Source organism: Aptenodytes forsteri, unplaced genomic scaffold (genome assembly GCF_000699145.1).
Source record: "Aptenodytes forsteri isolate BGI_AS27 unplaced genomic scaffold, ASM69914v1 Scaffold434, whole genome shotgun sequence".
NCBI classification, from domain to species: Eukaryota; Metazoa; Chordata; class Aves; order Sphenisciformes; family Spheniscidae; genus Aptenodytes; species Aptenodytes forsteri.
In genome coordinates this window covers 102,038-122,255 of record NW_008795183.1, presented here as the reverse complement: position 1 = coordinate 122,255, position 20,218 = coordinate 102,038, and the positions used below count along the sequence as shown (strand labels likewise).

Below are 20,218 nucleotides of genomic sequence, written 5' to 3'. Positions count from 1 at the left end.
CATGGGAGAGGCAGTAAAATGTAACAAGTGCTTTTGTGTCATCTCTGTTGGTGTAAATCAGTAGGAGTCTGCTGACATTAATGAAGCTAAGCTGACTTATGGCAGAGAATCTGGCTCTTTATTTGCTATGATGACAACTGATGTCTAAATTCAACAACAGATTTTATACAATTGTAATTAAAGGTCTATAATAACATACAACACAAATGTAGTCTGTGCAGGAGAGTTGTATTGTTGTATTCATCTTGTGGCCTCATATTGACAGTGGCAGTGGTATACGTAATTAAAATATTAATAACACCTCTGTGAAAGGTAGCAACACAGCATGAAATGAATACTTTAGAACTAACTACTAGCAGTCACATTTCAGGACAACTAAATAGTATCATTTTATAAGACAAATTTTGATTCAGTTACCAAGAATTGCAATATTTAACTCATCTCATGCCACTCCTGAACTCTCCTAATGTTTTAATAATGTAGACTATATATCTGCTTATTACACATGGCTACGTGTTTTGGGCATTTGACAAGGTAAAATATTAACATTCATGTTGCAGACCTACCCCTTTGACAGACATAAATACAAAGAATTTATAAGCAAAGAATTTATAATAAAACCAGACGGCATCTAGACCAACATCTAAGGAACTAAATTCTGCAGAACCGTAGCAAGGATTATTACATGTCATAACCGGATCATGAGTCAACGCCACTGTGTTACAAAAAAAATTACAGATGTCATTTGTTACTTCCTCTGTCCTCCATCTTTCCACATTCCAACTCCTTGTCAGACCAATTCTTCTCCACCTAATCCTCCTCCTCTCCTGTTTCCTAATGACTGTCTTGTACTCAGGTAATCCAAGTGTTGCCATTCACCCTAGTTACTCCTCAAACTGTATTGTCTCTACGCTTCCCTAGCTTCCTCGTCAGCTCTCCATTCTGATGCCTAGCAGCCATTATTGGCACACGTCTTTTTAGCCATGCAATTTTTGGACATGCTGTGTGGATGCTCTTTTGGAGATTTCAGTTTCCACATTCTACTCAGCATGGCAATTTCTAAAATTTTCAGAAGGCTCTTAACATGGGAGAACTTCACAGCAACATCAGAAATAACATCCCTGGCTGAAAGGTGATGTGTGGGTCACCTTTCAAACATCCGTCTCAAAGGCTAGGAACCAAACTTTGTAATGACCTTTGGCAAAACAACTTCTGTTTTTCCAGGAAATGGATGACGTTTTTCAAAATACCAATTAGGTCTCGGAAAAGCAAAGGGAACAAAAAATTTCAGCTCAGTCAAGGAAAGCATGGTAAAGTTATAAATAGCTAAAAAGGGTCTGCAGATGAGAGGTATTCAGCAGCCCTTGTAAAGGGAATGAGACCAAGCAGAGCCTGGAAATGTCATTCTAGATTTTCTGAGATTTTGTAACATGCATAAAGCAGTATATCTTTTCAAATATCTACATTATCTGGCTTAGATAGCAATCCTCATTTGCTGGAGAGAAAGCACATATAAATAAAAATATTAGAGTTCCTGAAGTACTGCTAGCAAGAATTCAAATACAAGAGTTATAATGCAAAATTAGAATCCAAACATCACTGAAAAAAGGATACCCAAAACCTTTCTTCTAACTTATGACATATTATGCCATCTGTTTTTTCCCCAGAGTTTGATGGTTATTGACAGAATTTGGAATTGACACGTCCTGGGACCACACAGTAAACACAGTAACTTCAGTTTTCATAATGGATCATTTTTATTTTCTTTTTTTAATGAACAGAGATTGAGGTTCAGCTAATTGACCATGAAAAACTACTGGGCATGTCAAGAGAAACAGCTGGTTGTAACACAGCAGAATAAGAAGTGCCAAAAGTTACAGAGAGCACTGTGAGGGCTGGCTGGGTTTCATGGGCAGGTGAGGGGGAGCCATGTGAAAGATGACCACGTCGGAGGGGAGCCCAGCCGACCCTTAGGGAGCTGAACTTGCAAGGCCAACAGTGCTGAGGGGACTGTCTCAGTCTTACTACGTAAGGCTGAATGGTATCTAGGTGATGGTGTCACAAACACCAAATTTAGGTACAGATGTCACAGAAGTGGAACCAATGGGGAAGAGTAATCAGGGGTGCGACACTGCAGAGACCAGGGCCAAGAGTCTGCTGTGGGGAAGACCACAGCTGTGGATCAGCTACTGGAGAGAACCATTTCTGCACATATATGGGGAGGTTTTGTGTGCATGTGTATGCATGGCCCAACAGCAAGCACCCTGATTTGCTGATGCATAAGAACAGGATCAGGCCGTTTGCACCAGTCATGTTTATGTGCATGCTGTTGGTGTTGATGTGGTGCCCATAAAGGCACTGGTTGCCTGTACGCGTGACTCTGGTGGTTGGCTGTGTCTGTACTGAGCGTGTGTGTGTGTGTGCACTTGTGCACTGCATGCTCAGCCTCACTGTGAGCTGGACGTGGGGATGGAGAACTGCAGCAGCCTGGTGCTATCAGACTTCGACGGGAGGAATCCCCTTTGGTCTAGAGGGCCAACGACTTGTCCATCTTCTACATTTGACTCGCATTATTTCAGTTGTCCTACTTTAATTGAAACAATAACATATAAAATATATGAGATAAGAATGAAAAGGACTGAGAACTCATAAAAAGCACTAGTATTCTATACGTTAGGATAAGGAGGGAAAGAAGACATTGGCCCAGTTAGAAAGGAGGTCTGGTGCAGCATGTAAAATATACACCAGAACATGCTGACCACACGTAGCCTGTTGTCTTGCTCCAATACCATCGCTTGTTTGACTCTACTTTACATCTACACTTCCTTAGAATGTGCGCTATGTGCAGCTCTTCCTTGGGTAGTTGTGGTAGGTAATGTAGGGCCTGCACTGCAACATCCCAAGTCGTTGATGGGCCTGTTCAAGGAAACTGTTGTCTGTAACTGCCAAGAAAAGTATGCGATTGATATTGAACACTTAAAGTAAAAGTCAGTCTTTAAAACAAACAAAACCACCAAAAAACAAATCCAACAACCTGTGTGAAGGTAACTTGTAGTGTTAGATGAAAGAACTTTATTATTACACAGGATGCCTGAACTGCGGAGGCTTTGGCAACTTGTGCCATATACATGCCAAATGAATTCAAACTGTTGTTTTTTGAGTCTCTGAAGAGCTGTCAAACTAGCACATTTCCAAAGCACTACCATATTATCGGCACTAGAAGTCTACTCACTCAGAAAGCTCACAGCCCTTACATCATTTAATATATTTAACATAGTTATGGAGAAGTTCACACGAGCAACTGGATTCCCTAAATGGCACTTCAAAAAAATGATATCAGATACTAGTGATTGCTGTTTTATATAGGTGAGCAGAAGAGGACAGCCAACATATCCTGATGAAATTAATAACTCATCTCTGTTATTATCAGACAACAGTATAAAACTCAAAACTGCCAGCAAAAAATATTGCTGATTCATTGAACCTGTCCTTATATTTGCAGCCCACTTCAGTGTTTTTCACTTTAATAAGACTGATGATAACATCCGTTTTCCAGAAAAAGAAAACCAATTTGTTGATATTATGTAAAAACACTTAAGGAAAAATATTTCCTCTCCTACCTTTCAATGAAAGCATTTTTTAAAATAGAGTTATAATTCATCATTCTGTGACAGCATTTAGAAAAGAGCATTTATACAGTTATCTAAAAGCCTAGTCAAATCATATCATCTCCCTGAATATCATTCCATTTAAGTACTTTTATTACCCATACACTTACTAAAAACACTGATCTTTATTCCACTTTTTATGGTAATCTAAATTGCCTTGAGTAATCTGTCTAACAGAGATAATTAAATGTGCTTCATTAATATCTGCAAAAAGTTCCAAGGGCACGCAGTGGATTAAAGTCTGGTTTGCAAACACGTTGCTCAGATTTCACGATCTACATGCTGAAGAAACAAATAAAGTGTCACTTGGCTCACAGGAAAATAGGAATGGAAGAGATCTGGTTTGCCATCATCTCCAATCCCTTGCTATTTCACACTGTTTCATATAGACTGTATCATATAACCTCCTTTAAGTATTTACCAATGATCAGCATAAACCCATTTCGGATTATTCAATCCAGTGCTATAACTGAAAGCTTGGGAATTAACTCCATTGCTCTAATGTTTAAGGGTCTTCTCCCTTGCAATCTAAACATATAGTCCCTTTAGTTCTTTGCCACAAATTATTTTTTGTTTTAAACAGGTCTCATTTCTTCCTGGTGTTTATTCCCTCTTGATCTTAGTTTTGCTGTATTAGACAAATCTGTGTCTTCTAGTCTCCTCTTATATAATGATTTTTTTTCCCCTCCCCTAATCATCCTAACAGCATTTTCTGCTTTTGTTTGAATCCGCCCTCTGAAACATGTCGAGCCACAATTAATAATACTTCCCTATCTCCACAATGGCATTTACCATCGACATACCCAACTGACAACACATGGATGTCTCTCAGCAATTCAGCTAATAAATCAAGATTCCTCTCCTCAGTCATTTTGAACATATACTTCTAGATAATTGGGAAGATTTTGTTATTGATCCTCAATCGCGTCTTTGAATTTTACTGTGTTCGTATATGTTCTCTACACAGAATCCCCCATTCCTCCTTCGCTTATCCTTTATATGGATAAAGAGCCACTTGCAAGGTGTTTTAACAGGTTTTTTTAAGAAGCAACTCGGGCTGAATTTATGCAAATCTCACTTCAGCCCTCTAGTTTCTGCTTCACAAGAAGCTTTCTGTGTTGGCCAGTCCTTTTAACCTTTCTTTGAACATTTGTTGCTTTTTTGCAATGTCTCTACTGATGTGGTTATTCAGCTAATTATGCCTCTCTTCCCCCAGTTTTACAGGTGCATGCACATCACTGTGAGATTTGAGACTTTATAAACTAGAATATAAATCCAGATGATTAAAAATGTCTTCTTTAAAAACGTAACACACTTTTTACAGATCTTATTATCAGCAAGAATCATTGTACAAATGGAGGACACATATTTGTGTATATATACACACACACACACAGATCTCTCTCTCTCTCACACACACACACACACACACACACACACACACAAAAACTCTATGCCATCACGCTGAATCTTGAAACTGGTACTTTCATAAGGAATGAAACACTCCTGGCTTTCTCTGCCTCTCTCTTCTCCTTCTGAGTTTCCTCCCTGAGAATCCCCCTTAGTCTCATATACATCCACATTTAGCTCTCCAGTAAAAACAAGAATTTTCAGATCTGTTGAAAGTGGTGGCCTGTCTGTAATGCAGCCATTAGACCACCTGCACCTGCTGTCTTGCACAAATATACCAAAGTAATTTTAAAGCAGCAGTCAGATGCCAGTAGCAGCCTAGCTGTTGCAGCAGGGAGATTAGGCTGAGTTGTAAAACCTGCTTGAGAAGCCAAATAAATTTTCAGATAGTCCATGCTGAGCTTTATGAAGGCCTGAGAATGGCAGGCAGTCCAAGTAACTTAAAAGCTCAGTAGAGAATGCCTATTGGTTTATCTTCCATGTAGCACAAGCATTTGTGCTGTATGCTATGTAAATCTAGCCAAAGCCTCTACAGAAAATCACTATCATTAATATTTACATGAAAACATCATTATGACTTTCAAATATGGCATAACTCTTAGCCTGGCAACATGTGGATTCCTTGGCTTTTTAATTTGTCACTGAACGGTAGTTACGAAAAAAATTTGCATGCAATTCTCAAGTTTTGACACAGATTTGGGGAGGAGAGGGTGGCAGTAAATCCCTCCTTGAAAAATTCACTTAATCTTACCATACTTCAGCATTGCAATCAAAAATGAAAATAAAGTCAATGTCTTTCTAACATCTGCTAATTAAAATATAACCACCAAGCACATGAGGATCCCAATTTTATGAGGCAGACTTCATGTGCTCCTGTAGCATAAACCCAAAGAAACGACAAAAAAACCAACCACCAAACCCATGATTTTTTGAGCAAACTTGTCTGGAGGTTCAGCTGGTCAATTCTTTAAATTTGAGCACAAAATCAAGTAACAGTAAGCTAAGCACTACCTGTCTAACTTGTTTTAGGCTGCCAGATCTGGATCATGTGGAGTCGTGACATCCTTTCTCTCTAAGGATGTCAGGGAAATGCCAGTTGACTTGGAGTATAGCTTGCCGAAGAAGCAGCTTATGGAAAGGGAACAAGCCAACCCAACCAAGCTTCCCGCTCCAAGCAGCTCTACAGAAAGCTTTGTCCGGTGACTCTTCCTAACGGTGCCCAGGCTTTCGGCGCAGGGCTCAATTGCCTATGCAAGTCACAGAGGCAAGGCTGAAAAAAGCAGCTGTGCAGCTATTAGACATTATGTTCAGGTGATAGGGTTCCTCCTTCAGGAACTGTATTCCTGAAGGCTCACACCATGAAAGCAGCTGGTCCTATGATCTGCTCATTAGCTTGCACTTGCTTTAATTAATTCTAGTTGGGAAACTAACAGGACTGTTTTTAAACGGAGTTTGAGCATACTGATGTTTGGATTCCTCTGGCTGGGCATCGTTCAATGCCTTTTGGAAACTTCTGGCTAGTCACGGCATGACACTCTGGGGAACCAAGTCCTTTTCAAGACCTAGCCACAATCCTGGCCCGTATCTGAAGGCATGGAAACCCCTATTTTTTATACGTATGTTTTAACTAAAAAGGTTCCCAACTGGAAAGTTGCGACTTTTCAGTGCGCAACACCGATGTTGAGCTAATCTTTTTTTAAGGTTTCCTTTTCAAAGGTAGACCATTAGCTCATCATTCCCTAGTACACTGTTAAAATGGTGGAACTGCATTTTAATAGGATGCTGGCAACCGGAATCATGCAACAAAATCTCTAAATGTCATTACTATAAGCTGCCAGAATCAGCCCCTTGTGGCCCAAAACAAAATATCTTTTATCAGTATGGCCTTTTGCCCAGTCTCTGCTGTCCAGCTCAAGGCACTAACTGGATTAAACAAAAACAATAAAAACAGCAGCAAAAAGAAAACACTGTACAAAAGGGATTATAAGCAGGAAGAGAAACATGAAGTACCTCTTTAGACTCCAGGTAAAACTCTGTTGTTCCCACCTGATCAAGCCCAGGGACAGCACTATCTAATAGAGCACTCCTAAGAAACTGTCTCCTGTATCTCATAAGCCATTTCTTAAGAAACTCCTCCCATATATTCCTGACTTTCTGATTTTACCTTATGTTTAATCAGTATTTCATTACTTCTTCCTTCTACATTTGCTGGATGCTTATGTCAGGAGCTAACTTTAACAGGGCTTCTGCATTTTTGTATGACGAAAGAGTACCACCATAAACAGATACTTTCTACGTCTCCTGTATCTCATAAGCCATTTCTTAAGAAACTCCTCCCATATATTCCTGACTTTCTGATTTTACCTTATGTTTAATCAGTATTTCATTACTTCTTCCTTCTACATTTGCTGGATGCTTATGTCAGGAGCTAACTTTAACAGGGCTTCTGCATTTTTGTATGACGAAAGAGTACCACCATAAACAGATACTTTCTACACTCATTCCTACAAAATGTGCTCGGTATTCATCTCCTCCTTTAGGAACTCGCCAGATGCAATGATTTTTTTATATAACTGCAGTATTTATCACAATCTTTAATACTAACTTTAACAGGGCTTCTGCATTTTTGTATGACGAAAGAGTACCACCATAAACAGATACTTTCTACACTCATTCCTACAAAATGCGCTCGGTATTCATCTCCTCCTTTAGGAACTGGCCAGATGCAATGATTTTTTTATATAACTGCAGTATTTATCACAAATCTTTAATAAAGGCTTTTCATCCCAAGACGCAAAAACCAAGTTGCATCTCAACATGCAAGGAAAGACATTAACTTAAAGCCGACAAAACTGGATGTCAGACAACTAGTAAAATGGAAGCAACGTCTTTTCAGAAGAGCAGAGCTAAAAAACCTGTCTGTTTACACAAAGAGACCTAAGCTTATGCTTGAAATGAATAGGGAACCAAAGACGTCAAAGACTGTATAGACTCCCATAATCAAAACCAGACACCAAGATGCACTCTGACAGGTTTGGCAAGTTCTGATTCCCACGGAAAAGGTGCAGCTGTGGGCCCATCTACCAGCACGTCTCTTAAAACATTTTCCAAGCAGCAGATCTTCCCTGCAAGGGTGGAAAGTCCATCCTACCACAAAGAATGAGAACAGCATGATCCCAAGGCCAACCTCAGACCAGTAAGCACTGGTGGGAAGCATACACCTTGATCTCAACATCTTGTGAGCTCGAAATATTGACCGAATATTCAGAAAGCAGAGGCGCTACAGAGTCTACATCTGCCTAACACAGGATGAACAGCTGCAGATCTTCCACTTCTCACAGGTTGACAGAAAAGAGTGACAGAAGACGTCCTCATAAATTTGATCTCATGGAAAAATCAGCACAGCCTAAAACTATCGGCAGGCATTTCTTGACAGAAGAGCCCATGGCTATAACATCCCCCCATCATACTGAACACTTACTGATAAACCAAAGGTAGGGATTAAGACTCCCAATTTAGACAAGGTATTTCAGCTTCATGCAGCAGTAAGAGACCATAGCACTGTGTTCAGAATAGCTCTCCTACAACCAAATCAAAAGCCAATCTGAAAAAAGAAAAACAAACCAACCCTAAACAACACCACTAAAAGCTGAAAACTCCACAGCCAGCAGATTTGTATCTCCAGTATTTTTTATAAATACACATGAAAAAGCTAGGAATAGAGCCAGAGACAAGCAGAAATACATTAGGATTGATTAAAGTATCATCCTATGTCTTCACTGAATATCAGTACGTCTATGTGCACTATAACTTTGTACGTATATTACAGATTAATGACGTTACGTTACAGCAGAGCTGCAAATAACCATCTTTCCTAAATGAACCTAGGTTCACTTAAAAATTAAAAGCAAAATGGGGTTATTACTCTGTTAAATTTCTTAAACTACGGCAAAGTTTTTCCATGCTATTTGTATCCTAAATAATATGCCTCTCCAGGTTTTAATTATGAAACGCTAAATAAATCCCATGAGCAAACACTTATTCGTATCTGTCTGCTGAGTTCCTATTTGTAATTCCAGCTAATTACTTCCCCCGTCAGGAAAATATTCTCTGAAGTCCCAAGATGCCACACAAGTACCTCAATCTCTTTCATTTTACGTCTCCCAGTGTTCGATACAGAAAATGTAAATTCATTTGGCTACTGCTGGAAGAGTAAGAAACTTGAAATAATCTCTGCACTGTCAGCAGGTCTTTACCTTGTGTGCTTAATCCCTGTTACCATGGTGATATTTAATTGTGCAGCCACACGGTTTGATTGGTTTATTTTAAATTGAAGTTTTTCTGTGGAACGGCACAGGATCCTAGCGAACATTAGATAAATGGCTTTCAAAATAGTGCAGTGAGTCATATCGTTGTCAGTGACTAGATTAATTTGAGTTCAGTTAAACTATTTCTTCACCTTAATCTTATACATATATGACAACATACATAATATGAGGATTTTTAGCATTATATTTGGGAGCTGCGCATTTTGAGTATAATTAAGCAGTTATTTTATTGTAAGAAGGGCAATTAAAACCTAAATGAGAATTAAAATTCAGTAAGCTTTTGTTGGTAGTATCATCTTGCATTCTAAAGCAAATTACCTTGCTGTTCTACAATAACAATCCAGATAAGAACCTTTTACAGTAGGTTTATACTTGATTTTCTTTATAGAAAACTATAAATATAATAATATGACAGAAATGAAGCAAAAAGGATAAATACAGCTTCTTCAGTACTGGCTTTCATATACCTCAGCATGCAGTTCCTTAGTATATGAATGACTGCTGGAAAGGCATCATCAATATGGTATTTCCTGGCACGGCATAACATATTAGATAACTTGTTTTAAATTGTGTACATACACTGTGATGAACTGGTGTACTTCAACTGTGCTATTTAAACAGCAGCAATATACTGTCTTAATTCTCACCCCTTTTTTCTGCTCTATAACCCAGCTCCAGTGTATTTTTTTCTTAATACCGTAACTGAAGCTCTGGGGGAAATTTTCACCTAGCTTTTGCTGTGAACGGTCCCAGTTCCATTACCAAGTATCAGAGCTTTGCCCTGTTTATTTTTTCAAGCTTGTGGCCACTAAGGCCCCAGTGTACAGCCTGCAGGATCACTCTACCTTTTTAGTGTTTCAGGGGCTGTTTTCCCCTCTTTAATTTGAAGGACTATCAACTAGCCTGGTTCTATTTCATATGCAGAGCCTCTGTGTTTGCATCATTGGGGATACCAGCACGTGACCCGAGATAAGTCTTATAGCTTCTTACAAACCCCTACCGCTCTCCCAACCACCTGCACGGCTTTGCAGAACCAGAACTTGACGCTTTTAATCCTGATTCTGTAGGGACGGCACTCTATTTTACAAGAGAGATGATCAAAAAAGCAGACTCCGACTGGGGCTATCATTCTCATACAAACTGTCTACAAGAATTAATTTGGTTTACGCTCCCAGGAAAGGTAGTTTGGTGTACCGAAGCAATACTTCTACAGATGCATTTACATGCTATGCTGTCATGCACAGATGAGATGCTGCTATGCCATATGAAACATCTATCCAGAAGTATGTGAACTCCAAGAGTAATGAGGATTCCATTTTCTCACCTCTGTACGTTGTGACACTGGGTTAGGATACCTTGATTTTTTTTTTCTATACAGGTTCTGCTCTAGAAGCTTTATTCTGCTTCCTAATCCACCTTCAAACACACAAGAATAACAGTTTTCAGGATGCAATACTTCTCTGAATTTCATGGCGTCCCCATCCAGTTTGTGTTTGGAGAAAACCCTGGGGACTAGATTAGAAACATTGACTTTGCTGCAGCAGAGGCCCAAAGTACATGATTCCCTGTACTCCACCTTAGGTACAATTACATCCAGGCAACCCAAGGCTGAGCAAAAGCTTCTTCTCTTCTGAGTAGTCTCACCCACATTCATACCTTCTCGTATAACTCCCCCCACCTTTCCAGTGGGAGGAATCCTCCTGGTTCAGCAAGTGATGGTTGCACATGTGTGCAGAGAGGACTCAGAAAGGGCAAGCCAGGAGATAGGGAAGGAGCCACGCTGCTGTGGCTAGCTCCTGAGTTACTGCACACCAAGTAGCTTAGGTACAGCTGCCTTACAATGCAACGCACTCTCCATTTTTCCATGCTCTAGTTAAAATAAAATAACCCCACAAACCAGCATCTCCTTGCTATTATTCCCTCCATTATAACAATGATTTAGCCCAGTCAATATTAACACCATTTTGTCTGTTGTATTTATGCCTGCCATATTTATGGCTAGAGCAACAGTTCTCTGTGAAGGAAGGACGATTGTTAAATCATCTTCTCTTTTCAGGAGGTTGAGCTGATTTAGCAATACTTTCTTTTTCACCATATGCCCGAGTTGTCTCTAGGCAGACCACTGACACAAACAGGTTGCTATATAATTTTCCTTCTTCTTTCTAATTATTCAGGTTTGCTTTAAACAATCACTTGTGTTTGCATGTCCCTGCTGCTGCTCGTCTCTTCCAGCCCCACTCCCCCTTCCACCATACAATCCTGTCCTTGAGCAGGTCAAACCCTTAGCAACAGAAAGCAAATTTGTATGCTGTCTGAAAGAAGCATAGTAGCATTCTTTCTCTAATAGCACACTATTCATATCAGCAGTCCGTATTAGTAACAAGGGAATTTAAAAAAAAAAAAATAAATAAAAAGAGAGACAGAGAAAAACCAAGAATCACCATACCAATCAGACCTGTTGTCCGCCTGGTCCAGTATCCTTTCTCTGACAGCACTCAGTACCCACTTCAGAGGAAGGTGCAAGAAACCTTGTAATTATAGAATAACCTGATTAATACAGGAAGTTTCGTCCTAGCCCTAGGCAGTCAGCAGCTGACTCACCCGCTTGTCTGAAACATAAGATTTTATATCTGCTCTAATTTTTTTTTAATCCTATGTAATTTAATAGTGGAAGTCTCATTACAAATGTACATTGCAAATGTACATTTGAATCCTAGGAAGCATTTTAGGCTTTACTGTAACCTGTAGCTGAGAGTTATATTTGCTAATTATATAGGTTGTACTATTTTTATCACTGTTAAACTGCCTGCCATTCAATCTCATTGGACGTCGCTTTTAGGGACGTGGGAATAAGTGGGCCAGAGAGCGTGATTCCACTGCCTGTTCCCTCAGTGTCTCACCTGGGAGTGGAGGTGCCCGAAAAGGCACACCACAGTCAGCCTTTGGCTTGAGGCATTATCTTGGCATACAGACTGCCTCCATTCACATCCCTAACCTGAATCGGGAAGAGAAGGAAATGAATCCTCTTTTCGACACCCTGCATAAGGGCAAGTGATCTCACGCTGGCTGAGGGAGGATGGAGCAGCAGCGGCGGTGTTGCTCAGATTTTTGCGAATGCCACATAAATCCTCCAGTGAATTGAGCCAACACTGTTTCTGTACTTAAAGACGAAGGAATGTAATGCATTCAGTAAAGTGCTATATAACATCACACCTACAGGGCAGAAGGTGGCTCCTGTGGCTTCAAACTTTCATTACGGCCTTATGTACTAAGGTAGTCTTAAGGTATAAATAACAGCAGCCTTTTCAAAACCCAGGAAGATGAACAACACTGTAACAACAATCAAGGCTTTCCCTATATTTTATATCCTTTGATTGTTTTCAGAACCTTCCAACGGAACAAACCCCAGAGAAATATTCTGGGAAGGGACTAAACTACCAATAGACATGTACAACCTGCAGAACATATGGACAAGAAAGTTGGGGTAGGGCTAGACATACCAAGAGAAATAAAAATAAATTAAAAAAAAAAAAGCTGAATGGTCCGATCCTCTTCTGTGCTTATTTATTTTGAAGTAAACTGATTAGCAGGCTGTGAGCCTTAGTTTTGCATCTGGTATAAATTAGTGGCCCTTAACAAGCAGGATGCTTGATTGATATGCCATTAATACCATCAATGATTGTGTTCTGTCATTCCACACGGCTGTGCAGCTATGAGAACTGGGTGTACAAGGAGGACCATGCACGCAACACGCATAGAGGAACTCCACCTTTCAGAAAACATGAATGAGTTTCTTCTTCTAAGCACAGCAAGCACTGAAAGAATAAGATGAAGACTACTAACGAAAATTTAGTAGTTTTTAAGTATTTCAGTATACAAGAGTATCATGGCATTGCTGTATTGTAAAGAAATATTGTACTGTGTATGCTTTGAGAATTTAGGATATTGTGAACTGCACTAGCTACCAAAGAACACAAACACATTACCTATATTTTATGTGTGGGTCAAAAGCTGACATTCAAGAATTTCATATTTCAGGAATAGCATAGCTACTAAGCCAAGCAGGGACAACCAAAATGTAATGATTTCACAAGCCAAAAATCATGGAGCTGATATTATATGAGGGATATCATGCCTTAGGGGAAAAAAGAATTAAGTTTGCCAGATAAACCTGGAAGAAGTCTGGAAGAATTTAGTGTGACTAAATACAAAAGCACCAGTGAAAAACAGCAGCAGGCGCTCAAGATATCAAAATATGTTGTGACATGTTTCAACTGGTGTAGCGACCACGTCATACTAACATAACAAGATTCGGAAAGACTTCTGACGAGTGGGTCTCTCCCAGCTCTGCTGTGCACTCCGGGGACTGACCTGTGGTTTCAAGCCAAGCTGTAATGCTGAAGGCTTTGATCTCTGGGTGTGCTTTCTTCTATTTCTTGCCTGGGGTCCCAGCTGTTTGCTCAGTTTGTTCCAGACTGGAGCACAAAAGTAAGCTAATATGCATGAAGTACAGATGGTCAGGGTCCTTGGAGTGAAATAGGGAGCAAACCAAACTGATAACACAGTCAGACTCCGTCATCCTCTCTGAGGCAATAGCAAGAGTTAAAGTAAACATGACCAATAGCATAACTTGCAGATAAAGATATGGCAATAAGCTGACCTAACAGGCCCATCTGAAAAATTATTTTAAGAGTGTAATAACTGACTACACCTTACAGGGACCACTGTTGCTTTGAGTCCACATCGGAAGGGCTACGCTTTCCTTCAATTAATCTTATTTCACAGTCTCTGGTCTTTATTTGAATGATAGAAGCCAGAAGCACAAAAATGCCAAAGTACCTAACACCTTAGGAATAATTAAAATCGGAATAGGATCAACAGGGTATGACTTTTCATGGCAGCAAATGTTACTTCAATTTGCACCTTTGAGTGCAACCCTGTTCCCACATCAGTCAGATATTTCAATGTGTCAGCAATGCTGCTCATCATTAGCCATGCTCCAAGCAGGAGTTTGGACCAGCTGACTTCCAGAGGCTTCTTCCATACTAAACTATTCTGCAACTCGACCGGACCATGCGGAGGACTAGCTCAGGGAGCTAAACTGACATAAAATTCATGGCTTTCTCTGTAGGATTGATTTTTTTATTAGCTTTTGCCAGTTTATTTCCCTCTACCATCTCCCCCCCAGGTCCGACAAGCAGCAAGACTGACACAAGGGAAAGGGTAAAAAATGTACAGGTCAAAAAAATCAGTAAGATTGTAGCAGTGGCAACTTAGGCGAGCCAAGATTGCCATGAGGCTAAATCCTTTGTGGACAAAATCAGCCAAAACCTTCCTGCTTTGCCTGCTATCTCCCTGAAACCCTACACTCACACCAAATACATTTTTAATAAGTGTCACGGTTGTATTCAAATTAGCGTTACAGAAATTTCTCATAATCATATACTACACAGTATATATCATAAATGCAAAGAAAATAGGCCTTTAAAATGGTTAAATATACACTGTAAACTATTTCATATTAAAGGTCCAGCTTAATACAACTTGTGCAGTACAGAAACACGCTGGAAGAATACTAGATGATTGCTGTTCTCCCATACTGAAATGTATTACTTATCTCATAAGGCTATTTCAAGTAAAAGTGGCAAGTTAAAAGGGAATGGGTAAAGTTCTGAAACTTTAATTTACCATGGCCTAAACTTAAGAAAAAGTATTTTAGAGGTTTGCAAAATGACCCGGTTGTGCCATATGTACAGAAAAGATAATGAATTGATAGCGACATCTCAAAACATTTTGATAAAAGGCTCTTCTCACACTTTTACAAAAGTGCTGCCTGGCGATGGAAGTTGCCCCTGATTAGCTCAGGCCATAGGGGCTTTCAGAGATTTGAAAGAAACCAAATTTGCTTCAGCAGAAAGAATAAACATCTCTTCCTATTCACGCCTTAAAGCATTTGCACCGACACTATATAATTACTTTTCATTTCACCAAAAGATTCTCCTGGATTCTCTATTCCTCCCACAATTTCAAAATTACAATATGTCTCCTTGCAGTTGAATGGATATGTACATATGGCACTAAGTAAATTAGTTAACTAAAAAGCAGTTAATGTTGCTATGAATTATGTTATTTGCTTGTACAGAACTCATGCGCACATTTCATTGTGATAATACCTGGTTTATACATCTTTAATCAAAACCAAGCGAAGGATTTGAATTGCTTTTTCTCCTTCAGTGTGATGCAATTTGTTAATCTGTATGGCTATTAAAAGCCTTGGACTCAGTATGAAATGCTATCTCATTGATCTCTCTCCTGCCTTTCTTGACATAACTGTCAACAACCATCTCACGATTTCATTCCTAAAATCCAGGGGTGAAAAATGAAGGAAAGAAAATTAAATAGTGTTTTCATTTATGTAGTTTCATATTGTATTTGCAAAAGCAGTCAGTTTGAAAGCCAGAGAGGGCTTTTCCTTGGACAAATAACAAGCACTGTAAGGACAGGTACTGTGGAGGACAGAGGAATCCCTGGCAAAGTCACAAAGTGTATTCAGTCTTTGGTCATTCTTCTAAAATGAAGATATATATCACGTAACTACCCAGTAGCTACCAGGGCTGACGTTCACGAGTAACAGTGGATAGCTGGTGATTCGGTACAGAAATACACGGTTCCAAATGGTTTCCTGGTTTCATTCAGTTTCTGAAGTGACTGGCTTTTAATGCATCCCAGGGGACTGTCATTTCATGTAAGATGCATTACTACTCTGGAGACATCGCTGGTGCATGTGTTACAGCCAGTGCTGTTGCTTTAAAACATTTGATACAAGAATATGTACTATAACTCATGCAAGGTGTGCGTACATAGCACTGTTCAACTTGCACCTAAGACTGCTCAGAGATACCAGTGGGTAAGAAAGTCTGGCACAAGATATCAAAGGCTTCTGCAGACCATCTTCCTCAGAGGTCTCATTCTCTCCACCCATTAAAGCAGTTTATTTTTTTTCCACATAGTCTGCTATCCACACACAGAGAAAAATGGAAGACAGACCAGGGCCCCAAAGAGAATGGAGAGCAAGCACCTCGTAAGAGCACGGGAAAAAAACAAAACACAACAACAAGCCTAACATTACTTAAGGCATAATTTGGCACTGCCTGTTATGGCTTTTGTTCCTAGATGCAGTTTTCTGCATTTAAGAGAAGGATATGGCACTTTAAGGTACTAAAAGGCAATCAAAAAAATAAACAAAATAATCATTAGCTACTGAGAGTTAGAAAACGTTCCCAAATTGCAAAATTAATGAGTACTAATGCACTGCATTCTGCAAGCTGCAGCTGTTTATAGCGACACAACAAGTGCAGCATCCCATTATGTGACCAGTGAGAAAAGAGGAGGAATCAAATGTGGTGCCTGTCCTCAAAAGCAGGATGTTAATTGTTCAAATGAATCTCAGCCACGCAGAGGAGAACATACCGACAGTCTGCAGAAAAAACGGACACCCAGGGTGTGCAGGTCCCTTCACTAACTAGAGTAACAGAAGCAGCAGAGTCACATCTGCACAGTACTTCGGAGGCTCACCTATACGTCTCGACAAGCCTAATTAGTTCAGGCAGAAAACCTATGCTAATACAGTTACATTGTGCCTGGCATTCAGCTTCACATTGTCCAGCGCTGCACCCGGCATCTTACAGACATGCAAAGCATCACAAATACTCGTTCAAGGAAGAAAACGACGTTTCAAAGTCAGCTTTTGAGCCCTCATTAACCCAGACAACTTGCTCCAATTTGGACAGGTCTGAAATCGCTCCAAATCTTGAAAGCCTGCAGGACACCACACTGTTATAGATCCTGATTTGGCTCCAAAAGCAAATGCCTCCTAGGAAGCCAAGGCACACACCCTGGGCAAAGGGGGGAGGAAGAGAAAGCAGAGTAATGGCGATCCTCATTCTTACGCCATACAACTCCGGTTTTGCAGATGAAGGATCGTGAGTGAATTAAGGGCTTTTAATGATCAACTTAAAATAAGTCTGTTCCTTTTACTCTGTGTTAAAAGAAAGAATTGTAATTCTCATCTAAGACTTTTTAAAGCATCTACAACTTTCTAATCAGACTAATAAACATAAAAATTAAATACTAATTAAAAAAAATACCAGCTCTTTACATGAGCAGAATCAAAATGCTAGCCTTAAAACAGAATGTAAGCTAAAGCAACTAATGCTGCAAAATCAAGCAATGGTTCTGCTAACTCAACACCATCACCCCTTCTTAGTGAAGAAGTGCCAAAGCCACATAAGAGTACATTTGCTAGAAGAGCAAACTGTATTTTATCCAAGCCACTTAAGTGATTTTAAAGAATAATTATGCACAGTTTTCACTGGGAAAAGAAAAGCAAATTTTGTTTACGATCACATCATCCACATTGACATTTATTTTGCCAACCTTTAAATTCAGAGCTAAAGGACTATGGGAAATCGAAGAATTAGGATATCAAATCTACAGGATCAAAACATACGCTTTCTCATTACCAATATAATGAATGTATTAGACAAACTAGAAGAGCTGACATGGCAGAGATGGAGGAGAATTGTTAGTCCCAGTCAGAACTGACCTTTTGCCTCATTCTTTAAACATGGCATTTTTATTGTTAATGACATTTGTTGTAATTCCTCAACGAATTACAGGCCCTTACATTATCAGCGTTTTCTTGGGTAAATGAAATCACCAAGTACCAAAACAAGGCGCAGTAAAGTACAGTCGGAGCTATCTCTGTGCAATAAATCAAAACAGCTGAACCTTAACTGTGTAGGGCTGAAGCAGGAATTAGGATTCCAAGGAGATCAGTTAGAGCAGGGCTGCAGCGCTGTGCTACAGACTGCACAGTTCACACTGCCCACTTACTTGATGAAGTAGTCTCTTCCATCTCTGTTTGCCGTCATCTCCCATCCATAAGGTGTCCCCTGGTTCAAGCTCCAGGTCCCTGAAGGGTGAGGCCAGCCGTGGTAAAACTCTGTGCGGGGGGGGGGGAGGGTGGGAAGAGAGGAAAAAAGTGATTTGTCTGTTGTATTTATTCTTCCAATTTACTTATTTCACATTCACTTGGCATCTGAACACTTTCAAAGTGTGGAAATTGCAGCCAAAACCCAGACAAACCAAAACAGATTAGCGGGCCTACTGACATTTATAATATTTTCCCAGTAAGTGGAAAGATACACTGTCACTTCTAATGGTCTTTGAGCCCAAGCCTTTGGCAGGTGAATCAGTCCCACACCCACAATACTCATTTTTCAGTAGTTTTCAGTACAAGGGATGGAGAGCATTTTCATTCATCGCCATTCCCTGGTCAAATGCCAGTTCTCAGAACAGTTTTAGCCAAAAAAACCCAGAGAACCAAACCAAACCACACCACACCACCCACCACATGGCTGCACATCAGACACGTGGCGCACTACCTGGCACGAGAAGGAACATCAACACCCACACTCATCGCCAGCAAACCGTTTTTTGTTTCGTACGTCGGAACAAAGGAAGACTGTAACACTTCTGTATATGGATGCTAAATCGATTCAATATGCAGATGTTGTTGCACTTGATCGTTATCCATTAAGCTCTTCCTCCAAATAACTTGTGAAAGGCTGCAGTATCTCTGAGCGCACACACTGTTACGTATCGCTGCTCGAGCCCTCTCTGCTAGTATTCCCACTCCCGAGGAAGGGCCAAGTCATACCGTCTTAAATAAAGGAGTAGCTTACACAGCTCACCTAGCTAAGGGAGATTCAGCAGCACTCCCAAGTGACAGTATTTCCCCACTAGATCTGAAACATTTTTGTGAGGTGCCATCTACTGACTCTATACACAGAAAAGATACAGCTAGCAAGAATCCCCCATGGTTTCCCATAGGAAACCCCAACTTTTGCACCGTTGTTTTACCCCTCACTTACAGGAATTAAGCTAGATGTTACCACATGTTCCCACTTTCTGCTGTGGGACTTAGAGGTACAGAAGGCAACAAATAGGTCTTTCAGATATTAATGACTTGATTAATTTTGCTATGTACAATCTGAAAAAGAGAAAGAGCAGGAAAAGGAGGCAGTGCAACCAAAGATGCTAAAGACCAGCTGAGAGCGCATCACAGAGAGACAAAGATGAATCAGCACACAACACAGAATACAATCTGAAATTTAGACATGCAAACCAAAACCACACAAAATAAGAGCATGTTTTGAATTAGTTGCCTTCTCCCTCTCTGCTTTTTCTCCACCCATCAGATATACTACAGCTTAGTTTTACTTGCTAGACTTATTTAAGTTCAAATGCTAGCAAGGAACTTACTATCTCTTGCCTTAAATAGAGATGTAGAACTTATTTCCTTAAAGAAAAAGAGCACAATGTAACGTAGCGAACACTCTTCTGAAGGAACAGAATTGGTCTCCACAGACAACTCAACAATTCATTGCAAACTGCTAAACTCAACAAAGTTGTACACAGTTAATCTTTCCCAAAGGGGGAATGCATCATTAAAAACAAACTAGCTACTTCCCCCTCCCCCTTTATTTCAAGGATTAATCACTACTGAGAAAAGATATGGTGCTTCAAAATATAATTTGCATGTAAAGTAGAGCATTACAATGGAGTGCTAGATATCATCTGGTTTACCAATTACATCAAGTACTCTATCTTCAAGGAGTTGAAAAACGTTTCTGTTAGCATATTCAAACACTGGTATTTGCCATAAGACAGGGCTTAAGTCTAATATTTGAACATGCTAGAAATCTTAATAAAATTACAGTTACTCACGGCTAACGAAACACATAAATG

The 20,218-nt window shown here is 39.9% G+C and overlaps 1 protein-coding gene across 1 annotated transcript in view; it reads right to left on the bottom strand.

Moving 5' to 3' along the window:
• Positions 1–18,393, bottom strand: part of FRMPD4 (FERM and PDZ domain containing 4) — a 115,243-nt gene extending 96,850 nt beyond the window's left edge. Inside the window, exon 1 of the mRNA XM_009278525.1 lies at positions 18,302–18,393. Within this exon, the coding sequence (XP_009276800.1) occupies positions 18,302–18,339 (38 nt within the window). The 5' untranslated portion in view covers positions 18,340–18,393. The remainder of the gene's footprint in view (positions 1–18,301) is intronic.
• Positions 18,394–20,218: the final 1,825 nt, after the last annotated feature.